Source organism: Delphinapterus leucas, chromosome 2 (assembly GCF_059928025.1).
Source record: "Delphinapterus leucas isolate spDelLeu-1000000601 "Yukka" chromosome 2, BTC_Dleu_Yukka2, whole genome shotgun sequence".
NCBI lineage: Eukaryota > Metazoa > Chordata > Mammalia > Artiodactyla > Monodontidae > Delphinapterus > Delphinapterus leucas.
The window spans coordinates 145,735,069-145,754,673 of NC_143130.1; the positions used below are offsets into that span (position 1 = coordinate 145,735,069).

A 19,605-nucleotide genomic window follows, 5' to 3' on the forward strand; every position below is an offset into this window, starting at 1 on the left:
AGCCATGTCCTCCATACCTGCCCTGCCCCTACCTCTCCCAACTGGTGTTACAACTGCAGAGACTTTGGGGAAAGCCTTGTTCACCATCGCCACACTGCAGTAATGAGGCAGTTCCCATTTCCCTCCACTAGAGTAGAGGGAAGGTTGTGAAGAGGAGGGAGCTAGATAAAGGGACTTTCAGAATCTATGTTTGAAACCCTGGGCAGACCTCTGAATATCCCATGCATGAAACCTATCAGAATCAATATAGAAAAAGGTTTGAGAACTGAACTTAGGTATGATATACCCACCCAGGCTTCAGACTGGCCTCTGGGTAGTCCACAAGTGGAACAGGACAAAAGAGCACTGAAAAGCCATTAACAATTAAATTGACATTTGAGCCACAGCTCATAAACGTGAGGTAGGAGTCCAAACAGTTTGACTGCCTACTAAAATAGATAATTTAAATAGAAAGCAGAGTCTCATAACATAATATTCGTCATCATACCAAGAGCCAGGAAAATCATAATTCAAATGACAAAAGATAATCAGCAGACAGCACACTGAGATGGCACAGATGTTGGAATAACCTGACAAGGATTTTAAAGAAGCTATAATAATGAAAATGCTCCAATAAGCAATTACAGACTTGAAACAAGTAAAAAAATAGAAAGCCTCGGTAAAGAAATAGATGATACATGGAAAAACCAAATAGGAATTTTAGAACTGAGAAAATATAATAACCTCAGTGAAAAAAACTGACTCATAGTAGAATAGCTATAACAGAAGAAAGAATCACTGCACTTGAAGTTAGATCAATGGAAATTATCCACTCCGGCAACAGAGAGAATAAAGATTTTTTAAAAAGTAAACAGGGCCTCAGGGATCTGTGGGGCAATAACAATTTTTTTTTTTTATGTTTGTATCTTTGGAGTCTCAGAGAGAATTAAGAGTGAAGGATTGACGAAGTGATTCAAAACTTCCTAAATCTGGCAAACCAACATATTCATCAACTTGAGCAAACTCCTAAAGGGAAAAACCCAAAGTAATCCATTCCCAGACACTTTATAAGTAATTCGCTGAAAACTAAAGACAAAGAAAAAATTCTTTAAAGCAGCCAGAGCAAAGCAGTTCATTACCTGCAATGCATCTGAATCAGAAAACATGGAGGCCAGAAAGAAGTAGTAAGACATATTTAAAGTGCCAAAAGTAAAGAACTATCAACCCAGAATTCTTCGTCCAGTGAAAATATGAGATGAAATTAAGACATTTTCAGATGAAGGAAAACTAAGAGAGTTTTTTGCCAGCAGACTTGCTGTAAAAAAGGAAATTCTTCAGACAGACAGAAAGTGATGACAGAAGGAAACATGGACTATCAGGAATGAAAAAAGTACAAATGAAAGAGTAGATACAGGGTAACTGAGTAGTTTCCTCCCCTTAAGTTTTTTTAAATGGATGGATGGTAAAAAGCAAAATTTATAATATTGTCTGATATAGTTTTCAGTGTAATTTTTTTTATTCTCAGTTTTCCCTGAGATATAAAGGTAATTTTTAAGACAAAAGGGGAGAGAGTAAACAGACCTGAAAGTTATAGCAAGGCTTCTACATTCCACTTGAAACAGTAAAATGTTGGTATGAGTAAATTGTAATAAACCGTGTGTATATAAATTGTAATCCCCAGAGCAGCCATTTAAAATACTCTATGACGGTATGTACTCACAAAAAAATAAAACACTATAGCCGAACCAAAATTTAATACTAAATGCAGTTCAAATCATGCACAGGGAAGCAGGAATAGGTGTTGGATTTTGTCAAATGCTTTTTCTTTATTAATTGGTGTGATCATGTAGTTCTTCTTTAAACTGTTAACGTGGTTACATTGAATGAATTTTGAATACTTAACCAGTTCTGCTTTTCTGGAATAACCCTACTCGGTCATGATATATATATCTATTAAAATGATAAAAAATATGTTGACATATGATAAAAAAAATGTTGACAGAATCCAACATCCATTCATGATGAAACACTCTGCAGACTAGGAATAGAAAGGACATTCTTCAATCTGTGAAAAAAGCATCTTCAGGTAACAACCTACAGGTAATATCACACTTAATGGTGAGAGACTATTTCCATAGGCTTTTCCCCTAAAATCGGGAATGAGGCAAGGGTGTCTGCTTTCACCACTCCTGTTCAACATAGTAATGGAAGTTCTGTGCAGGGCAGTAAGGCAAGACAAAGAAATAAACGGCATACATACTAGGAAGAAAGAAAATTGTATTTGCAAATGACATGATTGTCTGCATAGAAAAGTCCCAAATAATCTACCAAAAAACAACCACCACACGATAATAAAACTCTTAGGGCTTCCCTGGTGGCGCAGTGGTTGAGAGTCTGCCTGCAGGGGACACAGGTTCGTGCCCTGGTCTGGGAAGACCCACACGCCGTGGAGCGGCTGGGCCCGTGAGCCATGGCCGCTGAGCCTGCGCGTCCGTAGCCTGTGCTCCGCAACGGGAGAGGCCACAACAGTGAGAGGCCCGTGTACCGCAAAACAAACAAACAAACAAAAAACTCCTAGAACATTTAAGTGAATTTAGCAAAGTCACAGGATATATGGTCAGCACACAAAAATTAATACTTCTACATCTCAGCAAGAAGCAATTAGAAACCAAAATTTTATGCCATCATGCCATTTACACTTATTCGTAAAAATGAAAAAGCAATACTTAAAATACTTGTGTAATGCTGATGAAGGAAGACCTAAATGAATGAGTGGACATATTGTGTTCATGGGTTGGAAAGCTCAGCGTAGAAAAGCTACCAGTTCTTCCCAATTTGATCCATAGGCTTAGCACAATTCCCATCAGAACTCTAGCAAGTCTTTTTCTTCTTGTATGTATAGACAAATTGATTTCAAAATTTAAATAGAAAGGCAAAATAACTAAAATAGGTAAAGCAATTTTGAGAAAGAAGAATAAAGTTAGAGGAATCACACGTTCTACCTTTAAGACTTAGAAGTAGAGCTAAAATAATCAAGATAGTGTATGGTGTTGGAGGAGGGTTAGACATTTAGATCAGTGGAACAGAACAGAGTCTAAAATAAACCCACATAGGCACGCTAACTTCCTTTTTTTCCATTGAGGTGAAATTTACATAACATCAAATTAACCATCTTAAAGTGAACAATTCAGTGGCACTCAGTGCATTCACAAGGTTATGCAAGTGCTGCCTCTATCCAGTCCCCAAATATTTCATCAGCTCAAAAGAAAACTCCATACCCATTAAGCATTCGTTCTCCATTCCCCCATTTTCCCCTTCCCCCAGCCCCTGGAAACCACCAATATGCATTCTCTATGGATTTTCCTATTCTGAATATTTCATGTAAATGGAATCACACAACATGCGACCTTTTCTGTCTGGCTCCTTTCACTTGGCATAATATTTTCAAGTTTCATACATGTTGTAGCTTGTGTTAGTACTTCATTCCTTTTTATGGCTGAATAACATTCCATTGTATGGATATACCAATATTTGTCCATTCATTCACTGACGGACATTTGAGCTGTTTCTGCCTTTGCTATTTGAGCACTGCTATGATATGCCTCTACATGTATTTGTTTGAGTATCAGTTTTCAGTTCTTTTGAGTATATACCTATGAGTGGGCAATTGATTTTTAAGAGAGGTACAAAAGCAATCCAATGGAGGAAGCATAGTCTTTTCAATAAATGATGTTGGAATCATTAGACATCTCATAAGCAAAAAATGAACCTTGACCTAAACCTCACACTTTACTTAAAATTTAACTCAAAATGGATAGTAAATCTGACAGATAAATGTGACATGTAAAACTATAAAGCTTTCTATATGTAAAACTATAAAGAAAATCTTTGGAATAAATCTTTGTGACTTAGGCTAAAAGTTCTGAAATGTGACACCAAAAGAATGGTTCATAAAAGAAAAAAAAGTAAATTGGACTTTTATCAAAATTAAAAACTTTTGATCTGAGAATGTTACCCTGTTAAAGAAGATGAAAAGACAGGCCATAGGCTGGGAGAAAGTCTTTGCAAATCACACATCCAAGAAGGTCCTGTATCCAGAATGTGTTAAGAACTCTCTAATCTCAACAGTAAGAAACAATCCAGTCAAAAAATGGGTAAAAGTTTTGAATAGACAACTTTACCAAAGGGTAAATATGGATAACAAATAAGCACACGAAAAGATGTTCAAAATCATAAACTATTAGGGGAATGCAACTTAAAAACATAATGAGATACCACTACACACCTATCAGAATGGCTAAAGTAATGCTGAGCAACCAGCTCCCTCATAGATTCTTCATGGGAATATAAAATGGTACAGCCATTCTGGGAAATAGTTTGGCAGTTTGCTATAAAGTTAAACATGTCCTTACCGTGTGATTCAGCAGTTATACTGCTGTATTCTCATCCTAGAGAAATGAAAACTCATGTCCACACAAAAATCTGTACACTCACATACATGACAACTTAATTTGTAATAATCAAAACCTGAAAACAACCCAAATGTCCTTCAATGGGTGAATTAACTTTGGTACTTCCACATAGCAGAATACTACCCAGCAATAAGAAGGAATGCACTATTGATACACACAATAACTTGGATGGATCTTAAGAGCATTATGCCAAGTGATAAAAGAGATCATTGGTTCTGGAGAACAGAGATCACTGGTTCCCTGGGATTAAGGTTTGGGGAAGGGTGTGACTCTAAAGGGGATAGTGTATGAGAATTTCTTTGTTTTGATGCAGCAGTTTGTATCCTGATTATGGTAATGGTTACATGAGTCTCTACATGTTTTGATAGTACTATACCAAAAAAAAAAATGAGTGCATGTAAAAACTGGTGAATCCAAATAAGGTCTATATTATAGTTAATAATGTTGTATAATGTTCATTTCCTGATGTTGATAATGTACTGTGGTTAAGTAGGATGTTCTCATTGGGGAAAGCTGTGTGAAAGGTACACAGTAGCTCTACTGTTTTTGCAATTTATTAAGGGGCTTAAGTTATTTACAAATAAACAGCAAAAAAATGCAGAGTCTAAGATTTTCAAAAGTAAAGAAAATAACATGAATTGGTTAGAGCAGTGTTAAACTGAGGCAGTGAGAAAAGTGATCTTAACAGGTTGGGTTTTTTTAATCGAAATAATAATAACCAGGGATTCCAAAGAAATTTCTGCTCTGCTAATAGTGGATTCTCAGTGCATGGCTAGCTGCATGGAGAAGTGGAGCAAAGCCTCTCTCCAGGAGAAAAAGTAGCAAGATTTGACATCTGGGTTAATTATTGTTGATGGTTTGATTTAAAAGCCAGTGAGTAGACAAGTGCTATCACTACCATTTCTACCTTGAAGAATGACATTTTGCAGAATGGAAGAGCTGGCAAAACCGTGTAAGTTATTTTGACTTTTATTTAAGACAAAAAACAAAGCACCTGCAGCAGCCTTTGCACAAGAACAAAGTTCCAGCCAGTGTTTCTCTTCTGTGTCTGCTATCTACTTTATTTTTGAATCCTGTATAAGGCAGAGTTAACCATTCTGGAGCTTGCTTTTACTTTTCTCCTTCTTTCTCCTTCTCCCCTCTTCTTCCGCTGCCCACCCCCACCCCGAGCCCCTCCTCCTCTTCCCTCTTTCTTCTCTCTCTCTTCTCTCTTCCGGCTTTCTCTCCCTTCTTCTCCTTTCCTCCTCCCTCTTTCCCATACTACTACTTCCTCTACCCTTTTCCTCTCTCCCTCTTTTTTTTTTTAAGAGAGTGTCTGCCTGCCATAGCATGCCTGTATTTTGATTTTGAGGAGAGAACCCCATGAATCCTGTTAAGTAAAATGATGGTGGGTGGAGGGCCTTTCTGGAATTCAACCTTAATTTTGTAAGCATGCTATTTTTAACCTGACCAGTTCAGCTGGTTCTGAGACCTGGGAATCAGGCTATAAACTTAGGGAGAAATGTTGAAGGTGCTTGAGGAGATAGATCTTCTATGCATTTATGTAGGATTGGCAGAATCTGGCTCCTCAGGTAACTTAACTTTTCTTCTCTAGCCTTGGAGGGAGTTGTGGTTACATTAGACTTTGAGTGAGAGAATTAAACTTGGATGCACCTCATTCTTTCTCTGCCTTCCCTTTGTGACCCTTATGGAAGCAGACAGCATTACCAAGGTTGCTCTGATGTACTTGAACCTGAGATAGAGGTTTTTTAGAGACCACCTGGAATACCCAGAGATGACAGAATACTGTCTCAAAGACCATTAGTAGAAGAAATTCCCCACATGCTTTCAACTGGATCTGTAGAATTTCTGTCTTTTAAAAAATGGCTTCCAGACATTCAATAGAGACTTCTAGGCAAAGAGCAGAAGTTTAAAAAATGCATTTAAAGTAAGCCAATTAATTGGCTTTACTTACCAAGAAGATGCTTGCCTCTTCTATAACTGTATAATAACTATCTACCTTTTGCTTCAATCCTTCAGGATAATAGCCTGTAAACTATGTATCTTGATATCTTTTCTCCATTAAATTTATACTCTTGAAGTTTTATAAAAATACCCCAGGGAAATTGATTTCCTGAAGCACTGGGTGGCCTACTTGTGGGTCAGCTATTGTGTTGTTCTTACTACTTAAAACAGATTGTTCTCTGCCAGAGGGGTGGAAAGCACCCCTCTGAAACTACCTTTAAATTTGCTACGAAAATATTCTTGTTTAATATGTTAAGAGACAATGATTTCCGGTCTTGGCTTTTAAAAACGAGAATGCTTTTTAACTCTCTCTTTCATGGTTAACTATGCCCAGAGTCTTTATTTTAATTACCACTGTGTAGTACTTCAATTCTTTTGTTTGCTTCATTACATATTCTGCTTTGGTTTTGAAAATAATTTTAGAGAAATAAAATCAAATTGTTTCCAATACAATGAAGTGCTTTCACCACGCTATTAATGAATCTTTTCCTCATTATTGAGAAGCTAGATGTTGCAAATCTTTTCAAACAAGCAAATTAAAAACTGTTTAGTCTTATGATTAGAGCAGACAAAGAGCAGAATAAAATTTAACTTACCTGGCTCATTCCTTTAGTGACCTTTCTTTATCGGAAATAGGAGCTATCTGTGGTTTAACTCCTCCCTATAGAAGGAATGTTATTAGAGAGGAGCTGGAAGGATCCCCAGGGTTCTGATTCTGAATCCTTAAATGTAAGACCTAAAACTCTAAAACTACTAGAAGAAAACAAAGGGGGAAAGCTCCTTGACATTTGATTTTTTTAGATATGACACCAAAAGCACAAGCAACAACAACAACAATAAAAAATCAACAAGTGGGGACTTCCCTGGAGGCGCAGTGGTTGGGAGTCTGCCTGCCGATGCAGGGGACGCAGGTTCGTACCCAGGTCCGGGAAGATCCCACATGCCGTGCACTGGCTGGGCCCGTGAGCCATGGCCACTGAGCCTGCGTGTCCGGAGTCTGTGCTCCACAAGGGAAGAGGTCACAACAGTGAAAGGCCCGTGTACCGCAAAAAAAAAAAAAAAAAAAATCAACAAGTGGAACTAGATCAAACTGAAAAGCTTCTGTACAGCAAACGAAACAACAAAATCAAAAGGCAATCTATGGAATGGGAGAAAATATTTGTAAACTAGATGTCTGGTAAGGGGTTAACATCCAAAATGTGTAAGGAATTCAACTCAATAGCAAAAAACCAAATAACCTGATCATATTATGGGCTGAAAACCTAAACTGACATTTCTCAAAAGACATACAGAGGGTCAACAAGTATATGCATAGGTGCTCAACATCACTAATCATTAGGGAAATGCAAATCAAAACTACAAAGAGACATATCACCTTATAATTGTTAGAATGGCTATTATCAAAAAAGGCAAAAGATAGTAAGTGTTGTGGAGGATGTGGAAAAAGGGAAACCTTTGTCCCCATTCCTGTTGGTGGAAATGTAAATTGGTATGGCCATTATGGAAAACAATATAGAGGTTCCTCAAAAAATTAAAAATAGAACTACCATATGATTCCAGCAATCCCACTTTTGAGTATGTTATCTGAAGGAAATGAAATCAGTATCTCAAAGATATATCTGCACCTGCATGTTCATTGCAGCATTATTCAGTATAGCCAAGATATGGAAACAACTTGTGGTTCTATCAGTGGATGAATAGATAAAGAAAATGTGTGTGTGTGTGTGTGTGTGTGTACAAACAGCAATGGAATGTTATTCAGCCATAACAAAAGAGAAAATCCTGCTATTTACAACAACATGGATGAGCCTGGAGGACATTATGGTAAATGAAATAAGACACAAAAAAGACACATACTGCATGATCTCACTTATATGTGCAACCTAAAAAATTCATAAAAGCAGAGAGCAGAACAGTAGTTATCAGGGTCAGGAAGGTGGGGGAAAGGGGGAGGTGTTGACCAAATGGTACGAAGGTTCAGTTATGTGGGTTGAATAAGTTCTAGAGAACTAGTGTGCAGCATGGTGACTGTAGTTATTAATACTGTATTGTATACTTGAAATTTGCTAAGAGAGTTGATCTTAACTGTTCTCCCCACCAAAAAATAAATCGTAACTGTGTGAGGTGATAGATATGTTAATTAGCTCGATGGTGGTGATCATTTCAGTGTTTACATATTTTTAAACATCATGCCATACACCTTAAATATAATCAATTTTTATTTGTCAAGTATACATCCATAAATCTGGGGAAACAATGACCAGGTAAGTGCTCTGAGCCTGTGTTTCTTGCTGCATCTTGTATTGAAGACATCATGGGGCGGGGTGGGGGGGTGGGGTGGATAAGAGCACTGGGCGATGGATTAAGAGACCTGAATTCTAAATTTTGGCTTGCCACCAATTAGTGTATTTTTGTGACAATGGATTTGACATCACCTTTGTCTCTGTACATGCAGTTCTTCTGAACTAATTGTTATTGAGCATTTTTTTCTTTGCAAGAGATGCCTGGAGATATTATATCCAGTTTATATTGACTAAATGCTTTCGATTTATTGTTGATTTAGGCTTTTTCTGCAGTGTTTTGGTCTGTAGTAACTGGGCAGATAAGTGAGGGAAATTACATTGCGGCTGGAAAATTTTCCTCTGAAGAGGCTTTAATTTGTATGGAAAATCTAAATAGTCCTGGCAAAAGACTTTATCTGTGATTTAATTTAAAAGCCATGGAATCAGTACTATATTTTGTAATATTATATCATTAATTCACAATTACTACTAATTTACTAAGTGAAGGAAGTAGAAACCTCTAAATCCTAGTAGTGCCTAAGTAATATAATAATGCTTGTGGTTTACTAGTTGATTCCAAATTATTCTTTTTTAGCAAAGTAGAAATTAAACTGGCTTCCTTATTTGAAATATATCCAAGAGAGACTATTTTCATATTTGTAACCAAAGTAAAATAGATATTTTAGCATTTTGATGGTGCCTTTAGCGAATTAGTAATCATTTAGGTTTAAGAGCTGCTGCTTCCTTTAATATACTGTGTTAGTTAGAGGAATATTGATTTAAATATACTTCCCAATGTTGACTTATAGGACAGTGAGAGCAAGTATAGTTTTCAGTTCTGTTGAGATAGGCTCATTCTTGGAAACTAACAGCATCATAAGAAATGCCTCAGATAGTGCTAAAATTTTTTTAAAGAGCTGAACAAAAGGAAACTGAATACAGAAGAACCCCATTTTATCTTAAGTCCTTGTTTCTTATATGTCCTATGGTGACAGCTTTGCTGCAGAATTATAACTGTAAAAATGTTACATAACATTGTTAGCTTACAAGGGCCCATGATTGGGCCACCTCGTAGCACTAAATGCAAAAAAGTAGTTCATTTATCCAGTGTGAAGTAATGTCTCTTGAGATTATGAGGATAAATGAGAAGTATGTTTGAATTAGTTTTGAGCATATAGCATGTGTTTTAGCCTCATAGTGTCTCTGAGATGGAAGGATGGGTGAGCAGGAAGAGGTTATGGAGGGAGGTAATTTTTATCTCAATTTTAAATTACCAAATTGAAGCAGAATCACACAATTGAATTCATAACAGAGCTTGAATTAGAAAAAAAATTGTATCTTAAACCTCTGCAGTTCTTCAACTAGAACACGTTGTCTTAAGTAATTTTGACAAATTTGCCTCCTATTCTAAAGCTTAAATAACATCATCATCGAAAGAAGCAAGAATGCACGTGCCTATTGATGAGTCTGACTTTAAGAAGGCCCTGTATACAAAAATCCTACGTTATAAATATAATATGTAGAGTTTATAAAGTAATTTTACCTTGCCCTTCACAATTATTCTTTGCAATATAGGCCTCCATTGAATAATGGAAAAAGTACATTTACTTAGCATTTCATAAACACAATAAATTATATCTTAAAGATTTATTTTAAATGCAGTTTTATTCATAGCCCTTTCCAGTCCAGCTGCAAGTGACTTATTTTTCCTCTTCCATTCCTTAATTCCTTGTTTACCATGGTCTTAAAACATTTAAATTGTCTATTGTAGTTATTTATGTATATAATTTCTTATTCTGTTGGATTGTCATCTCCCAACTTTCCTTGTATAAGTTAAGTGCTTAATAAATATTTATTAAATGAACAAACGTTCGCCTATACTTGATCAGTGGGTGATACTCAAGGCAGAAGGACGGAGAAGTAGGACGCTCTCCCAGGGGACTTACGGGGTAGCATTTTCAGTCTGTATTTCCCCATCTCCCACTCACGAATAAGAAGTGCTTCCTAGTGAGCCTAAATCTGCTTGGAGTGTATCATATTTCAAGTGTGTGTGTGTGTGTGTCTGAGAGAGAGAGAGAGAGAGATGAGTGGAGGGAGTACCATAAGACGGGAGGGAGGGGAAAGAGATAAAGCAATATAACACAGAACAAAACTATCTGCCTGCATTTTGGCGTTACTGGTAGAGAAATATACAAGAGAGGGATTAGGCACACAAGAAGCTAATGAAAAACAGGTTTTATCATCAGAAATAGCTACCCTGTTAAAGTGATCACATGATTGAAGTAAAGCTTCTTTTAGTAATGAGGCCCTTCTCTATATTATTGCTTATGGATGAGACAAACCTTCAAGCTTTTTGCAGACATCAACAGAAAAGTATAAAACCAGGATCAGTGGTAATTGACAAAGTCTATTTGGTAAGAAATTTGAGGATTATATATATGCATGTATCTATGTATAACAATGGCTCTGTTTCCCTTTTATAGACTCCCATAAATCTCTTACTTGTTGCTACTTCATAACAGTGGTGGATAACAAAAACTTAGGTCAGATAAGGGGTTTTCTGTAAGGTTCCTTTCCATCAGAGTAAATCCCTATCCATCTGAGTTGTTGCTTTGTTTACCTTTTATATATCTGCTTGTTTTTTCTAGATCTTTGTTCTGATGAGCCTAATCTTGTGTTAGAAACACATATACTTTTTCTGTTTCTCGCTGTCTCCCTCCTATTTCTGAATCTTTTATGAGCAAGATCCTTTGAATTTTGCAGACTTTTAACTATTATTTCAGTAGGAAATCGGGCTGTGGCGCTGAGCTTTTTCAGTGTTTTGTTTAACTGTTATCATTCCAAACAGCCATTCATTTTCTCTTATCACTTCCTGCCTTAGACTCTTCCATTGGTTACCTTGTATATGTAGACCTTTCCCATTCCAGAACCATACATAATAGATTTTTTTTCCCTTTCTCTGTGTTATCAATACATAACAGAAAGATTTAATATATTCTCTCTTCAGCTTACTTTGAGACACATTAAGACTCTTGAACTACGCTTCATTTCATAAATTACCCTCTTCTTTCTCTTAGGCCTCAGTTCTTGTGCTCGAAACACTGGGTTCTAATTAAACTCTTAAGAAACACAGTAGATGTATTTTTTTTTCATGCAGATGTGTCTTCTTTTAAGTAAAAAATCTACAGTTTGAAAACTAAAGGTCATCTGCTTCAACTATTATGTTCCTTTGCTCTTTTTTCCTTTAAAAAATGTGAAGACTAATATAAGATATAATAATATGGGAAACTGGTTGTGAGGTATATGGGATCTCTGTACTAACTCTGCAATAATTCTGTACATCTAAAAGCAGCTGTAAAAGGAAATGTTTATTGAAAAATATATGAAGGACATTTTCATTCATATGAATTTTAGAGATATTCTAAGTGCTGTATTTCTTACAGTTCATGAAAAATCTGACAAATGTCGATATTCTTTGCTCTCTTAACTGTTGAATTAATAATAAAGCTTTGACTATTCTTTATTCCCAGATCCTTGTATAATATTAGAAGAAGGTAAATGATAAATTGGTCTCCCAACATCACACCCCCTCTGTTCTTCTTAACTCTTTTGTGGCTGTAGCACCTGAGTGGGGATCTTTATTGCCTTAGGAGCCTGCCATGAGTTCAAAGTCTCAAGTGAAGAGAATTCAGCAACTCTAGTACTTGATTGAGGAAACAGTATTGACCACATCTTGCTGAATTTTATCTGGGCTCTCTTGGGTTCATAAGGGCTCTGACTCTTCAGAAGGTTCTTGACGGTATAGGTTCTGCTTTGATCTGAAAGGACCAGCCTGCAGTGGCACACCTGAGTATGAAAGATACTTCTTCTGAAAGTAACGGTGTGTGGCATTTTCCTTTTGCAGCGTTTCTTTCAGAATCATTTTATAGCCTTACCATCCTAGCTTTTGTTTCTAGGGCTCTACTTTGCAGAGCAGATGATATCCCTAGAAAATAGTTGTAGATTTGTGGTTTGGCAACTGCTTTATTAAAGCCTTATATAAATTGAGAACTGATTACCTTGCTTCTTGCTATGTAAAAGAAAAGATTCTGTTCCTGAAGGTACCCATCCTTTCTCTTCCCTTGCAGACAGAACAGCTTGAAAAATTTCTCAGGCTAAGGAGTCCTTGTCAAAACAAATTTTTATTTGAAGAACTAAGATGCCTAGGGATATTTAGCAACAGCCCATACAAATTACAGTGGAATTGAAACTTTAGAATGGGAAAAAAGAATTTTTCACGTTTGCTTAACCCCATTGCACCCACTGTTAGATAATATTAAATGTTTTAACCACTTGCTATTCATCTTATAGCAAAACATGTAAATAGAAAAATGGATCTCCTGATTAAAAATTGGCATAGCACATTCTCAATACATCCAATATAAAACATGCTCTACCTTTTATTTTAAAAATTACTGGCATCATCAATATTGGTTTTGTGAAAAAGTCCCATGACTGATATTTTTTAATTGTTGAACTCAGATATCCTTTTACTCAGTGGCTTTACTTCCATAATGAAGAAGTATATTTTGTTGGTGACATCTCGAATTCTGGAATAGTTGGAATTATTAGTTAAATTGTAGTTTTTCTTTTAAGATGATTTGTTTCATCAGTGAAGGTAATAATCTCAATGCTGAACTGCACCTGGAAGAAGCGAACTATTTTGCTTCTTTCATAAAGATTTCAGTGTGTGCAACTTTGAGTTCAGAGGAGATCATACTTGCATGTTCTGAGTGATAGAGAAGTGAAAGAATATTTTTTAAAACGTAACTGCTTAATTTCATGTTTGTTTAGTGATGTTTCCAAAGTAACTGGTGTTTTTCACTGCCATCTCCGTAAGTATGCACATAAAATTTTCAGTGGATTCTTTGAAATATGATTTAAAGCTGAACTCCTTGCTTAATTAATAAGATATACTTGATTAGTCCTGGCTTATTATATGATTTTTGACATTTGTCACCTATAAAGAGAAGTTAACCTCTCAGTACAGCTAATCTTCACCTTTGTTTCTCTTCCTTACTGACAGAATCCCAAGGACTGCAGCAAAGCCAAGAAACTAGTGTGTAATATCAACAAAGGCTGTGGCTATGGCTGTCAGCTCCATCATGTGGTCTACTGCTTCATGATTGCATATGGCACCCAGCGAACACTCATCTTGGAATCTCACAATTGGCGCTATGCTACTGGGGGATGGGAAACTGTGTTTAGACCTGTAAGTGAGACCTGCACAGACAGATCTGGCATCTCCACTGGACACTGGTCAGGTAAGAAGCCTGTGTAGTTTGTCATCTCTCTGTGTTGAACCACTGCATAACCAAGTTATCAGATTCCTACGTACAACCTTATGGCTTATAGTCGTCTTTTTCTCTGCATCCAGTGAATGCTATACATTATCCAGATAAAATCTGGAATAATAATTTTTATTCACAAAATGTTTCATGATCAATTTCTTCCTTCTTTTTTTTTTTTTTTTTTTTATTGCTGTGCCACGCAGCATGTGGGGATTTTATTTCCCCAACCAGGGATCAAACCCATGCCCCCTGCAGTGAAAGTGCAAAGTCCTAACCATTGGACCACCAGGGAACTCCCTCATGATAATTTCATTTCTGATGTTCATTTTTATGTGGATCTAGCAAAATCACTAAGTTTTTTCAAGGAGCATAATTTACTCTTTTAATGATTATGATGATGATATACTTCCACTTTTTTGGGTGCTTTCACATTATTGTACTCATTTGATCCTCCAAATTATCCTTTAAGGTAGACTGGTGGTTCTCAAACTTCAGCGTGTGTGAGAATCACCTTGAATCAGAAAATACTATTTTCTGATTCAATAGGCCTGGGGTGGGGCCTGATACTTGCATTTCTGACAAAGTTTCCAGGTCCAGGGACCACACTATGAGAACTACTTAGGCAGACAATGCAGGTACCTTTATCTCCATTTTACAGTTGAGGACAATGAAGCCTAATTTGTTCATGTGATTTTAATTTTATTCAGGAAGCATTTAATGAGGAATAACGTGATTAAGGTACCATGCTAGGCCTGAGAAGAGGTACAAAGATTAGCAAGAAATTTCCCTTCTCTCCAAGGACTTGGTGAAACAGGGAATAGAGTATAGATAGAGTTTCTTACTGCTAGTCACTTGTTCTTTCTACAACGACGATCTTTAAACAAGGTCCCAAGTTGGGCTACCTTTGTTAAAATCTTTGCTGTATCATTTTGTAATCTTGGGCGAGTTACTTAACCTAGGCCTTCATTTCCTCATCAGTAAAATGAAAAGTAATAATTTACTTACCTCTTTGAGTTGTTGGTAGGATTAAATGAACTAATATGTATAGTGCACTTAGCACAGTACCTGATATATGAGCTCTAGTAATTGTTAGCTATCTTTAGTAGCCCTTATTCATTGAGTGCCGACGGTGTGGCAGATACTGAACTAAGTGACCAGGTGAAATGCTAAGTAAGTCAGTACACTATCTCTGCACTCACTTCTTGTGAGAAGTCCAGTATTTTTCAACATGCTGAGGCATTTCAGTTAATGTAATTTCTTATGGAGCTGAGCACCTTTTGTCACAAGTTAAAACCCTAGATGTGCAATGGAGAGCTATGTCATTGGCAAAGTAAGTAACTTTAGTTCCTTTGTTTCCTTTTGCCTTCTTTGGAAAATACAGGTAATACTTGACTTCACAGAAGTGTCAAGAAAGTCAATTGGGTAATTTCTATAAAATGCTTTAAGTTGCTCTATAAAATGTGCTATATGGATTTAAAGTATTATCTTGTGATATGAGTTTTGTTTTCCGTAGGATTATTTAGGAACCTTATTCGGTATATCAACATGTTTTTCTTTGTAGCTCACTTCAAATTTTAAAGTGAACCTCTTCATCTAGAACCTACCTGAGTTTTAGTTTTGAGGTTACCTCTTCCATTGACAGGTCTGTAGTTTATAGCTGGTACAGATTAGGTGTCAAGGTTAGGAAGATACAGGAAAAGCAACTCTGTCAGTCTCACTGTGGCTAACTTTTTCATTTTGTGGACTTAGTTCAGTTTCAAGTTTCTTTGATTGTGGAAGCATATAGCTGGCTTAGGACAAAGTTCTTATGTTTCACTGTTTCTAGGGAGAGGCAGCTTTCTGAGTAGCAGTCAGTTAATAAAAAAGTAAAAGGTTAGCCTCACTAGACTTGTCAAATTCAGTGTGTAGGTTGGCCATGCCTATATGTTACAACTAGGTACTTGGTTTGTTTGATTGTAAGCCTTCCTCATACATCTTGTAGTCTGTAGTGGCAACTACAGAACATGAAGATTAACAATGGCTTGAATTTGAAACATTCAGAATTTCTTGACATTACAATTAAACAGGTTCTAGAAATTATCCTTCCTTTATTTATGTGGAATCTTGAGGCCTGGTAGATACTAAGTGGCTTTTCCAGGATCACACAGCTTACAAATGACAGAATTCTGGTTAGTACATTCACTCTACCTACATCCAGTCTAAGTCTTTCCTAGTGAGCTCATGTCAAACACCTTACTTAGCAGAATAACGATTAGAAACTGTCCTGAATGTTTGGGAACTAAATAAGATGACGAATTTAATATCTCTGTCCTCTTTCCTCCCCCTATTCTGTAACTTTTTCCAAATCTTTCATATAATTTTAGGTACTGAAGAGTTACCAGTGGTATTTTCTTCTTAGTCATTTGCCGTCTGATCAAAGAAATCATTTTATCGTGGCAGCATAGAATTATAATTTTAATTAAATAGATACTTCCTTTATAACTGCAGGTATTATATAAAATCATATATTTTTCTCCATGCTAATGAATTAAACTGTGCCTATTGGACACCTTTAATTAATTAAACTAGCAGTTATTTTCAGTATTCTTACAGAACTCATTATAACTAAAATAATTTAGATGCTAATCTTATATCTAAAAGAAGGAAGAAGTTTATGTTTGAACTTAGAATACTTTCATTTTTATGAGAAGTATGGTTGCCATCCACTTCTGTATCTGTTTATGTATATTATCTATATGTGTACCTTTTGGAGAAACTTAACCTATTTCTAGAATCAGAGGAATCAGAATGAAATTTCATAACATTAATCCTTCAGTTAGCCATAAGTCAACTAAATCTGTTATTGTTCTGACTTGTACAAAGAACCTTGGGATATTTCCCTTGGCACCACTGCCATGAGATTATTATTGTTCATACACACGTGACATGATGTGCTTGCAGGTGGAATTTAGTGATTTCTGTTCAAATCTGTCACCAGTACAGGAATTAGTATGCACATTTGATCATTTGAATAGCCAAATCATGCCTTGGTGTAAGTTGAGTTCCTTTTTTCTCCTTCATTTTTTTATATTTGTGTATGAAACCGTATCCTTTGTAGTATAATTTGGTTTAGTGAAGCAAAATATTAGAAATTATGCTTCCAGTTAATAATAACGTTTCCCTGTCACCTATAGATGTCCTGTCTGTTCTAAAGTTGTTGATAAAATGGTCAGTTATTCTTCTGTATCGCAAAATGTTTCCTGACCCTGAACTAACTACATGTTCATAGACCCGATTCTTCCAACTAGATTCCTTATGATAATTCAGAATGGGAATATTGGTATTTAATAGTTTGAAGTATCTTTCAACAAAAATTGATTTGTTTTTAAAAGTATTTTGACTGTTTTAGGCTATGTATGGCGACCAGCTTCCAAGATGCTTTTCTAGTTGCTAGAGAAATACTCTTGAATAAATGATTTAGCAATAGGGCACCTCAGCTATTTAAACTCAGTTCTCCACTATTTTTTCCATTCTAAAAATTGCACATTTATTCAGATTAGCAGTTAAACCATTTGGGTGTTTTGCATTTCCTTCTCTTGTATTTGATTGTCATAAATTGAACTGAATTACTTAATTTGATAAATCTAATTGAAAAGCTTTCTTTTAAATGAAAATAATGACTAGTAAGAAACTGTTTGTAAATATGATAAAATTTAATGCCCTAGAGGTGTCTGATTTAAGTGCATGTTTAAGTAGATTGCCACTTGCTGTATTTAATTACCTAAATTGGATGGTTACCTTCTCTCCATACCTCATTTGAAAAAAAGGTTTTGGTCAAAGAGTTTTAGTTGGCATCCTTACATGGAGGCAACCTTAAACTAGAAGTAATTTAATAAAAGTACTTGCTATGTGCTAGGCACCATGCTGGACTACATGCTGTCAGGGGCAGCCTAGGGGGAAAGGTAGACAACTTGAATGAACAATTAAAATTTATTGTGATATGGGTAAGTCCATAGTACTCTGAAGCACATATCTAACATGTATTTGGGATTCTTCTGGAGGAAGTGATTTTTAAGCTAAGACCCAAAGTATGAGTGGGAGTCAGCCAGGTAGAGATATGATAGAAGAATTTTCTGTCATTGGGCACAACATGTGAAAAGAGGCAAGAGAACATCAAGTCATTGGGGAAACTAGAAATAGTTCATTGTAAAGTTTGAATACTGAGAGACTTATGTTTCATTTTGAAAACACGTGTTACTTATAGGGTTTCCGTTTGGATGGTTGTATGATTGTGTTCCTCCCTAAAACCCAGGTTTTAATTCAGGTGTCAGAGCTCTTTGTTTTGCTTTTGCTTCAGAGATTGGGCAAAGTTAGAAGCCAGATTGCTTTCAGTTGGCTCTTGGTGTCATCTAGGAGCCATAACTCTTTAATTAAAAATTTCATTTTTAATATTTTTTAGCGTTCACTCAGTAAAGTTTTGAAAGCTGACAAATACCACAAACTCATATACTCCAGAAAAAAACATTATATTTTTATTAACTGCCTAAAGACTTCTGTAATGCTGTTTTTCCTGCATTTTATTTAAAATTTGGGTAATCTCCGTATGATAACAATTTTGCATTACCATTTTTTATAGAGAGAATAGGAAGGTAATTTAGTCTTCCACATTGGTTGAGCAATTTTTTTCCAATTTTATTGAGATATAATTGACATATAAACATTGTATTAGTTTAAGGTATACAACATAATGATTTGGTATGTATATACTGCAAAAAGATTACTGTCATAAGTTAACATCCATCACCTCACATGGTTACAAACTTTTTTTCTTGTAATGAGAACTTTTGAGATTTACTCTCTTAGTCACCTTCAAATATACAATACAGTATCGTTAACTATAGTCACCATGCTGTATGTTACATATTCAGAGCTTATATGTCCTTTTATTGGAAGCCTGTACCTTTTGACCACCGTCACCCTTTTCCCCCCTACCTTCCCCACCCCCACCCCACCTCTTTTCACCTGTGGCAACCACCAATCTGTTCTCTGTTCCTATGAGTTTGTTTTTTTAGATTCCACATACAAGGGAGATCATACAGTGCATGTGTTTCTCTGACTGACTTACTTCACTTAGTGTAATATCCTCAAGGCCTAGCCACGTGGTCGCAAATGGCAGGATTTCTTTCTTTCTCATGGCTGAATAATATTGCATTGTGTGTGTATATATATACATATATGTATATATATAATATTTTCTTTATCCTTTCATCCATCTGTGGATGCTTGGGTTGTTTCCATGTCTGGGTTATTGTAAATATGCTGCAGTGAACATGGGGGTGCAGATATCTCTTCAAGATAGTGATTTCATTTCTTTTGGGTATATTACTCAGAGATGGGATTGCTGGATCATATGTTAGTTCTATCGTTTAAGCAAATACCTCACTAAGGTCAAAAGGAAAATCTTTAACAAGCTGAACACAAATTAAATTATACTTTAACTTTTTCCTGTGAAACTAGTATTTGTAACATTTACAAAACTACTCAGATGTCTATTGGAGT

General features: G+C 36.0%; 1 protein-coding gene across 9 annotated transcripts in view; it reads left to right on the forward strand.

Annotated features, from left to right (window-relative positions):
* FUT8 (fucosyltransferase 8) overlaps window positions 1-19,605 on the forward strand; it is a 331,756-nt gene that overhangs the window by 243,588 nt on the left and 68,563 nt on the right. For all 9 annotated transcript variants that reach the window (XM_022570337.3, XM_089907845.1, XM_089907844.1 and 6 more), the window contains one exon: window positions 13,803-14,040. In XM_022570337.3, coding sequence (XP_022426045.1) covers window positions 13,803-14,040 — 238 coding nt within the window. The remainder of the gene's footprint in view (window positions 1-13,802; window positions 14,041-19,605) is intronic.